Source organism: Phaethon lepturus, unplaced genomic scaffold, assembly GCF_000687285.1.
Source record: "Phaethon lepturus isolate BGI_N335 unplaced genomic scaffold, ASM68728v1 scaffold10245, whole genome shotgun sequence".
Taxonomy (NCBI): domain Eukaryota; kingdom Metazoa; phylum Chordata; class Aves; order Phaethontiformes; family Phaethontidae; genus Phaethon; species Phaethon lepturus.
Window position 1 is genome coordinate 92,915 of NW_010539876.1, and position 9,730 is coordinate 102,644.

The following is a 9,730-nucleotide window of genomic DNA, read 5'->3' on the forward strand; positions in this document are numbered from 1 at the left end:
TACAAAGAGGGTAGCGAAACAGTGGAACAGGTTTCCCAGAGAGGTGGTAGATGCCCCATCCCTGTAACCCTTCAAGGTCAGGTTGGACGGGGCTCTGAGCGACCTGCTCTGCTTGAAGATGTCCCTGCTTATAGCAGGAGGTTTGGACTAGATGACCTTTAAAGTTCTCTTCCAACCCAAACTATTCTATGATTCTGTGCCACAGGGCCCTGGAATCTAGAGTGGAAGGACATAAGAGGTATTCTTCTTTATCGTGCCAGTTTGGTAGGATTGGATGCAGGACAGCCCCTGGTTGTGCAGCTGATGTTGCAGGGGAAGCACTGTTTTTTATGGACCTTCTTGGAGAATGAAAAATGCTGGGGAGAGAAGGGATCCACATGACAAAGTGAAGCAAGAGCATGTTTGTCAACAGGTCCCATAATCTAGTTGGGAGGGAGGGAGGGTGACCTAGCCCTTGGTTTGGAACAAGTGACAAGCAAGTTTAGAGGTTATGGTTAGGGACTTGCAGAGGACTTACACTGCTCCAGCATCTGCTGGAAGGGTAACATGGTTCAATGCAAGTAATCCAGGAGATTTTTGGAATGTGTCAAAAGTAACTTCTTGACAGAATTGTTCAGTGAGCCAACTAAGGGAGGCAGCCTTCTAAATCTGTTACAAACAGGTTTATGACCAGTTTGGAACTGGTCAGTTCTTCAGTGAAGGCTGATGGCAGATGTAGGAGCATTAACCATGAAATGGTGGAGTTTAAGAACTGGAGAGAAATGAAGATGAACATTAGAATTACAACCCTGGACTTCAGGAGAGCAAATTTTGGCTTGTTAGGGATGAGCTTGGCAGGATTCTTTGAGACCATGGCCCTGAAGGATAGAAGAGCCCAGGAGACCTGCTTGATCTTTGAGGATATAAGGATACCAGAGGAGACCATGGCAAAAGCCTTGTGAAAGTCAGTTTAAGCAACATGTACTGCTCTCTCCTCCTCCATGGAGCCAGGCCTGCTGCTCAGTGGGGCAGGACAACTTGTTGCAAAGGATACAGAAAATCCTGAGATAAATTAATGACTGCATTGTTTCAGTTTTTCCACCAATTGGCTAATGACCTGAATATTGTTGCAGGGACATCTTCATGTTTCCTGCATTCTCCAACAGTTTGCCTCAGGGCAGCAGTGGCAGTGGAGTGCAAGGGTTTATATATGGCTCTTGATACCTTTAGTATCAAGGTGGTGCATGCTGCCTATGGTATGCCAGACTTTGTCATGGTGTGCTGTGACAGTTGTTCGATCAGTATGAGGGTGGTTATGCAACTGAAATAGATAAGCCCTTGTTTAATTCACATACTTAATCATTAAAATAATCTTTAAAAATAATTAAAATAATTAAAAAATAATACTAATGATATGGTTTAGCCGCAGCAGGCAACTAAGCACCAAACAGCCGCTCTTCACTCCCCCATAGTGGGATGGGGGAGAGAATTGGAAGAGTAAAAGTGAGGAAATTCATGGTTTGAGATAAAGACAGTTTAATAGGTGAAGCAAAAGCCACACACACAAGCAAAGCAAAACAAGGAATCCATTCACCACTCCCCATGGGCGGGCAGGTGTTCAGCCATCTCCAGGGAAGCAGGGCTCCATCACGCGTAATGGTTTCTTGGGAAGACAGACGCCATCACTCCAAACGTCCCTTCACCCCTTCCTTCTTCTTCATTCCAGCTTTATATACTGAGCATGATGTCATATGGTATCTCTTTGGCCAGCCTGGGTCAACTGTCCCGGCTGTGTCCCCTCCCAGCTCCCCGAGCACCCCCAGCCTGATCGCTGGCAGGCCAGCACGAGAAGCTGGACTGTCCTTGACTACTTAGCAACAACTCAAAACATCAGCACGTTATCAACATTTTCTCATCCCAAATCCAAAACATAGCCTTACACTAGCTTCTGTGAAGAAAATTAACTCTATTCTGGCTGAAACCAGGACAACTAACCAAACCACTACTTCAACAACAGCAAGTCACACAGCAGACACTACATACACATCTCATTCTTGGCACCTTACTCTTATGTGTTACCTGCAGCTCATGCCATGGCCACACTGAGGAAGTTGTGTTCCCATGCATCTGTCCTGACTGCTGACTGGGCAGACGGCCACCCGTGTTGGCTAAAATCACTGATAAGTTGGACTCCTGCTGTCTGTGGTCAAACTCAGGGTACAGCACGTAGCTTACTTAATCCTCAGTCTGGGGACAAAGGATGGTGGCTACAGAACTTCTGCACAATAGTTCAGCTTACTGGCAGCTCTATCTCCAGTGCTGTTGGAGGCTTTTCCCCAGAGTTTGCTTTTCTGTGCGGGTTTTACATAGCCAGCATCCTGCACTAGACATTACACAGATTGCCCTGTCAGATGTTTGGTTTGTGACCTTAAATAACTTACTTCAGTCATTGCCCCTTTCATCTACTGATGGTTACTTCCTCATGTTACTTTGGGTGCTAGTCTCCAGGGAAAATTGTTCACTTGGGTTAAGTTTGGGTCTCTACCGTTACTAATCTCCAGGCAAACCTTGTTTACTTCTTTCTGCTGATGACCCTCAGTTCCTCTAGGTTCCAGCTAATAGCTTTAAAGATTGCCATGCTCGCACTTGTCCCTGGTGCAGGGGAGGGCTGTGTGGATTTACAGACATACGAGAGAAGGCACCATTAGCTGGTTCGCAGGTGAGGTTAAATAAGCTAGCAGACAGGGCTGCTCTTCAGAGGGACCTCAACAGGCTGGAGAAATGAGCTGGCAGAAACCTTATGAAGCAAGGGCAAGCATGAGTCCTGCATCTGGAGCAGCATAGCCCTGTGTGACACTGTGAGCTAGAGAGCAGCTGTGCAGGGAACACCCTGGGAAGAGGTGGAAAGGCCATCTTCAGTTCGAAGAAGAGAATGGAATGGCAGGCATCTTGCTGCTGTCTCAGCTGCCTTCCAGGATGTAGAAGGGGTGAATCCAGATTCTTTGTTCTCTCTGTACAGAGACAAGATAACAAGCAATGAACAGAAGTTGCAGCAAGGGAAATTCTGACTAGATATTTTCACCAAAAAAACCCATAGTATGAGGTTTCTCAAACATTGGAACAGGTTGCATCCCACCATTAGAGAGATTCAGAACTGATCAAGACCATTACAAAGCTGGCCCTGCTTTGAAGTGTGGGTGGGGTCGGAGTGGACCAGAGCTCCCTTCCAACCTGAATTATTCAGTGTTTCAAAGGGTCTTTATGACTCTTAAGTTTCAGATGATTTTATCTGAAAACGTGTAATGGAAGCTTGTAGGTTGTGAATTCCTTATGTCCAGGCAGCGACCTGTGCCTTTGAGTCTGCCATCTTCTAGGAGAGCTTGATCCTGTTCGTGAAAACCTGACAAATTCCAGCTTGTGCTGCTGTAACTAAAACTGCCTTCTTAGAGGGTTCACACCACTTTTAGCACTTTGAATTAATTATATTGCTATTATCCTAATGGAAGCAGCCAGAGTAGGTAATTGAAGACATCTTGAAATAAATTAGATGAATGGTAGCAGAAGCAGCTTTGTGCTTGAAAACTCAGAGGAAAACCATTTTTAAACTCCAACTTAGAACTCCCCCAAATGCAATGGACTTTACTGTACATTTTTATTGACCAAGCTGTATTTTAGGAAAGGTTTGAAGAAAAATTTGTTAATCCTGCTGCAGCAAAAAACCCATTCTTTGTATCTTGGAGTGAGTCTACTGTATTCTTACTTGTTTTTTGTTGAATTTAAGGAATCCATGCTAAATTATTTTTAACTGAGCACTTAATGCCTGAAGTGTTTGTAGGAGAAATAATCAACTCGTGTCACTAAAAATCCATGCTCCGGAACTTCAGTTTTGTGTCACAGACTTGGTGCCTTTGCACATTTTTCTAGTACCAAAGTTCCTTTCAAAATAGAAATATTTTTTTAATTTAATAAATTCTTATGGGTTTGGTTCCCATGGTTGGCTAAAGAAATCAATAAAAATAATATTTTTTATTACTTCAAGAAGCACAGGTCTGCAGATCCTCATTTAATAAAAGCTGGAAATATGCAGAAAGCCATATATCAGGTGTGCTTTAAAATTATTAAATCATGACTGGATTGCAGGACATGTATGAGTTGCTTCCAATTTCAGTAGAATGCATTTCTTAACTATCATTACTGTAGTTTAATTTTCAGTTTCTCCAGATATTGTGTTCTTTTACATCCTCTTAAATCCAAGATAGAGTCAAATATTAATTATATTCCTAGCTCTGTCCCTGTTTATTTTAACTGCAACCAAAGACAATATTTCACAGCTGGTAATTCAGCTAGATTGTGTGTAACTGAATATCAAGGTCAGTTCATGCCCTGCTTCTCTGTGATGTTCTCTCCTCTCTCTCTCTTTTTTGTAGGCAGCAGAAATGATCAGTAATGGCCTGAGATTTAATGTACAATGATGGCTTGTAGTACAGTGCCACAAATTTGCTGGGTTTTATTTTGCAGTTGCTGGCTTTAATAATTAAGGGGAATATTATTAAGAGGTTTAAAGGCTTGTAAAACCCTCATTTGTCTCATATCCAGAAACATAACCAGCTTCTTAAATGTCTTATTGCTTATAGAATTTATAGCTCTTTGTTATAATACTTTTGGCCCTTGAGACTAATTAATCAAATCTGAAATGCACGTGCTTAATTTTGGTGAGCCAGAGTGATGCAAAATACATAATCAGCCACTTCGTTGAAGTGTGCATATTATGGTTCAGTGACTAATTTTCTGGTCAGTGAATCACAACCTTATGTCTCTTTTTTTGTATTTGAACACTTCAGATTATGATAGTTCTTCTATTTAAAGCCATTCTAGGCATAGAGATCTAATTCATGCTTAGCATTTTAATAACTGGCTCTGTTTTACAGTTTTTGCAGAGAAATATTTATTCATCTCTCTTTAGATTATGAATTTATAATTTATGGCTTATTTGAATTACAAGCTAAACATAATTATGTGCAGCGTGGTATTCTTAAGGTCATGGGACGTAACATGACAAAAGGTTTGGTTTAGATTGTAAAAACTGTAATTGTTGGCAACATAGTATTCCATTTTACAAATTTACAGTTCCCTATCTGGAACGGACATCAATCATAGATTGACTGCTTCTAGATACTTATTTTCAGACACTTTAGAAATGTCTCACTTTAAAGCAGTAAATCACAGGAAAATAAAACATTCCTTGCGTATTTCTGTTTTGGAAAACATTTGCTTTAAACTTTGTCATTGCTTTGAGGCTTCTATTCATGTATCATCTAACAGCTTCAGGTATCATTGAGGAACTTCATTTTGACATATGATTCAAGCCCTGAAAATCACATCACTATAAACTGTAAGTGGCGTTAGCATAAGAAGAAAAATTCGATTTATAAGCTTTTACATTTTTGCATCCTACCTAAACTTGTTTGTCTGTATCTAAATATTATTTGATTACAGTCTAATGTGTCAAAATCACTCCTAAATAATCAGGTGTTACCAGACTTCAGATGCATTACATACTGTGTGTTCTGGGTTTTCAGTGTAAAAAAATGATGTTATGAGGTATTTTGAATCTCTTATTTTCCAAGGGAGGTGGATTATCAGGCAGAGGTCAGGAAGGAATACGGTATTTGCATCACTTTGTGTGGTTGCATTATTTACCACATCAGTGATCTCCCTCATGTTTTTACAAACGTGATGCTCTTTCTATGGTGTATAAATAATACACTCATGCATAATGTTGCTTAAAGTGTTTGTTTGAAATAGAAGTTATTTTTTTCCATCTTTTCTTTTAATTTGTTTTTACATTAGAGAAGACAAATACGTAGCAAATGGTGGTTGAATCCTTTTTTACTTCATGTAGCAATATGAAAAGTTCATTGTCCCTCCCACTTGAGACTGAAAACATGGCTGGTTTAGCCTCTGTAATACTTGGCTCTAAAATTAAAATCCAGAGGAAACTGGATCCGACTATGAGTCAGTATGCAGAGCATATGAAGTATAGGGGCCATGAAGAAACATTCTTTTTCTTTCAGCCCAAGGTCTTTATCATTACTGAGAACCAATGTCATATTTTGTAATAGTAGGATATGAGTGCCAGACTGTGACCTGTTTTGATCAGGATTAAAATGCTGATGTTATTTCCTTGATTTTGTTCTGCTGTATATATACAATCATTTCTATAAATGATTTTAAACTAAGACACTTCCTTGCAAATTATTTTCAGAGCACTTTGTGTCATTATTTCAAATGGAATCACTCATTCTCACCTTTCTTATCATTTTGGAAGTAATTACTAACTTGGATATTTTGATGATGTTGAAATAATCTCCAAATCGTATTCCCTTCTGTAGTGCCTGACTTCACAGAGTCTGACAAATTGTTTGGCATGGAAAATGGAATCAGGGTCATCCACTCATGGGAAGCTGGCTTACGCATGGATGCCAAATCCCAAATGACTTTAACAGTGATAGGCAGTACTAATGAAAATTATTTTCTTACATGGGATATAATGCACATTTCTACCTCTCATTCCACTAATAAACAAAATTCATCATTTGAGCCAAGTGTTGTGGAAACAAGTAATTTACCATATGCAGTATCTCAGTGTCACCTGATCGTGCTTTTCAGCTCTGCATAATACTTTTTTCACCTGTAATTGCCTAATAGTCTTTCTAGCCTGCTAAGAAAATACTCCTTCAGCTTGACATCTTTAAATTGTTCTTTTGTTCAGTAGTTTACAGTGTGTTGGTACTGTATAATCATAGAATCATAGAATCATAAAGTGTGGAAAAGACCTCTAAGATCATCAGGTCCAACCGTCAGCACAACACCACCATGCCCACAAAACCATATCCTGAAGTACCACGTCTATACATTTTTTTAACACCTCCAGTGACAGTGATCCACCACTTCCCTGGGTGTTTATCATTAACGCTATAGATGGCAAAATACCTAATTACTGTTATGCCACTGTGCTGCAAAAAAAGTGTTACAGTCCAAGCCAATTCTGAATTTCGATTGCTGAAAGCAAGGTTGGAAGCAGCCTTGTAAATCTCAACCAAGAAAGCGGCACTTCCCTCATCTTTTGTTAAGCCAAAGAAGCGTGCTCCCAGTGTTCAGCGGTAGCTAATGGTGGAGAAGAACCGCCTTAGCAACAGAAGTTCATGAAATAAAAGACAGTTTTAAATGCAGCTTAAAATTAGGGAAATAGTGTCTTTCAGATTTTTAAATGTGGAAATAGATTCTCCATTATAGACAGGAGGCAGGCAAATGTAAAAGCTCAGAAATACCTTCTAAGTCAAGATGAAGAAAGAAGTTTGTCTGGTGCATGTTCTTTTCACTGCGAGCTGCCAGAAGTGAGTGTGTCTGTGCTGTTACTGTGCATCTGGTCTTCTGTAGGCTTCTCAGAAATACATTGCTCTAAAGGGAATGGAAGTGGTGATACATTTTTTTTAAAATTGCCCCGCTCTAGATCTGTGTCTGTAAAGTTCAAACTCAGAGAATCTTTTTTATTGAAATTTTTTCCCCCTCCTGTAAGTACTGTCATGGTCTGATTACTCCTAGTCTTGCACACAGTGCCCTTCTGGCAAATGTCATCCACAGAACACATTTAAAACAATCATAACAGCCATGTATCTTTGGAGAAAAAGGCTACACTCTATACAAGACAGCTAAAAATCTAGAACTTCGGTAAAACAAGAGGAGTAATACTTTTTCACTGATTTTTTGTATAGGTTTGTAATTGGACGAGAAAAACCGGGACAAGTGAGTGAGGTTGCGCAGCTGATTAGCCAAACTCTAGAACAAGAACGCCGCCAGAGAGAGCTGCTGGAGCAGCATTATGCACAGTATGATGCAGATGATGATGAGGTAACAGACTGTCTAGCATTTCACTATTTGGTGTTTTTTAATGTTCTGTTTTCTATTCCTAATTTCTTCTTTTAAATTGTCACTCAGCGGTCAGCTGCTGGCCCTCTCTATTACCTCTGCTGCCAATTTTTACAGATTTTGATGATGAATCTTACTTGAAGAACAAAGTTACTGAAAAGCTTTTCAGCATGGATTTAAAATATTGTTTTGTTCCAGAAAAGCAAATATCAGATTGGTTGATGCTTCTGTAATCATTGCTCATCCTGTGAAGGCATACGCTTTTCTAAATAAGGGAATAAAGTTGGTTTGCTTGTGCACCAGAACGTTAGTTTTTTGTGAAAACTGCTTAAAGTTCCCTTCTAACTTTTAGGGGGTTGAGAAAATTTTAGACCTTTTTTTTTTTTCCCCCCCTGGAAGAATTGGTGTTCTTCTTAATTGAGAACATTTTCTGAAAATTCCAAGTAAGGCTCCTCCTTTCACACACTGCTTTTTGTTTCTGTGTGAACAGATATTTCACGGGATAGAGAATTAATCTACCTTGTCTGAAGCCTGTATAGATGTTCGCAGTTAGTGCCTGATGTCCCAATACAAAGGTTTTGAAACTATCAACTTTGTACAGTAAATTTTCTGTAATTTCTTTCCATTCTCTTAAAATTCGTAATATGCCTAAATACCAAGATTCTTGGAAAGATCTTTTTCAGAGACTACTGTCTGTGTTACTCCCTAAATTAGCTGCTGGGTTAAGGTAAAAGGCATTTGTTGTAAAAAAACACTTCCACATAGCCCGAGCATACCACCTTCATTTCGCATTATCTTGAGTAACATTATTTGAAATGCCAGACTCCATGTGTTCATGTGTTGTCATCCTGGGTCAGATTTTTAGTTTTATTTGAGGAAGGAGGTGATAGAGAAGGGGAGATAGAGAATTAATGCTATGCATTTATTTCAGTTTAGTTTTCCTTTAGGTGCTGAGACAAGGCTTCTAAACAGTGAAACAGAGAAAAAAATACTCTTGAGATAAAATCAGGATACACTCAGATTTTGAAACACACAGTTAAACTTGCAATAGGTGAGAAAAATCAGAAGTATCCCAGAAGACTAAGAAAAAATCCTATCTAGCCCCAGTGATGCTTTCACTTACTTTAATTACCACTGATATTAAAAAATAAAAATATTTTAATATGTTTTAGAATTAATCCTCTTATAGATGCATATTTAGCTCATATAAATGAAAGTTGTACTCCTTTGTATTGAGGATGCATACGTATGTGTGCCTGTGCGAGACCATGAAGGCTAGAAAATCCATATCCTCTCTGTTCCCTCGTCAGACTATGGAAACATGCAAGTCTTCTAACTTCTGTTTGGTCTAGAATTAAAATTCAAGATCTTGACTAATTGCTTGAAGGAACTCTATCATGTCCTCAAAAACAAAAAGGAGACAACTCCCTCTAGGCTTTCGAACCAGAGACTTTTTGCAACTCACCACAGCGTGCTGTAGACATCAGGGTTTGAAGACCTGTGCTACCATTTTATGGTAAGCATAGTCTGATAGCTTTCATAGTGGCAGGAAAGGTGCGTCCTAAACACCTGATGTTCGGATCCTTCTCACTGTGTACTCGCACATAGAGGGATGTGTGGCTGAAGGCAGACCTATGTGAGTAATTGATCCATTACACCTTTTACCTAGAAGGTGCATCCACCTGCAAAAAATCTCAATGGTTTGTGTTGCTTACCTTCATGCACCACATAGATGTTGTAACTCAAGATCTGACAATAAAGAAAATGTTTCTAAAACTATATAGATCAATACTGATCCTGGTATTACCTCAGCGTTCAGCAG

General features: G+C 39.5%; 1 protein-coding gene across 3 annotated transcripts in view; it reads left to right on the forward strand.

Moving 5' to 3' along the window:
• PPP1R9A (protein phosphatase 1, regulatory subunit 9A) overlaps positions 1-9,730 on the forward strand; it is a 140,401-nt gene that overhangs the window by 91,984 nt on the left and 38,687 nt on the right. For all 3 annotated transcript variants that reach the window (XM_010287264.1, XM_010287265.1, XM_010287266.1), the window contains exon 5: positions 7,755-7,890. In XM_010287264.1, coding sequence (XP_010285566.1) covers positions 7,755-7,890 — 136 coding nt within the window. The remainder of the gene's footprint in view (positions 1-7,754; positions 7,891-9,730) is intronic.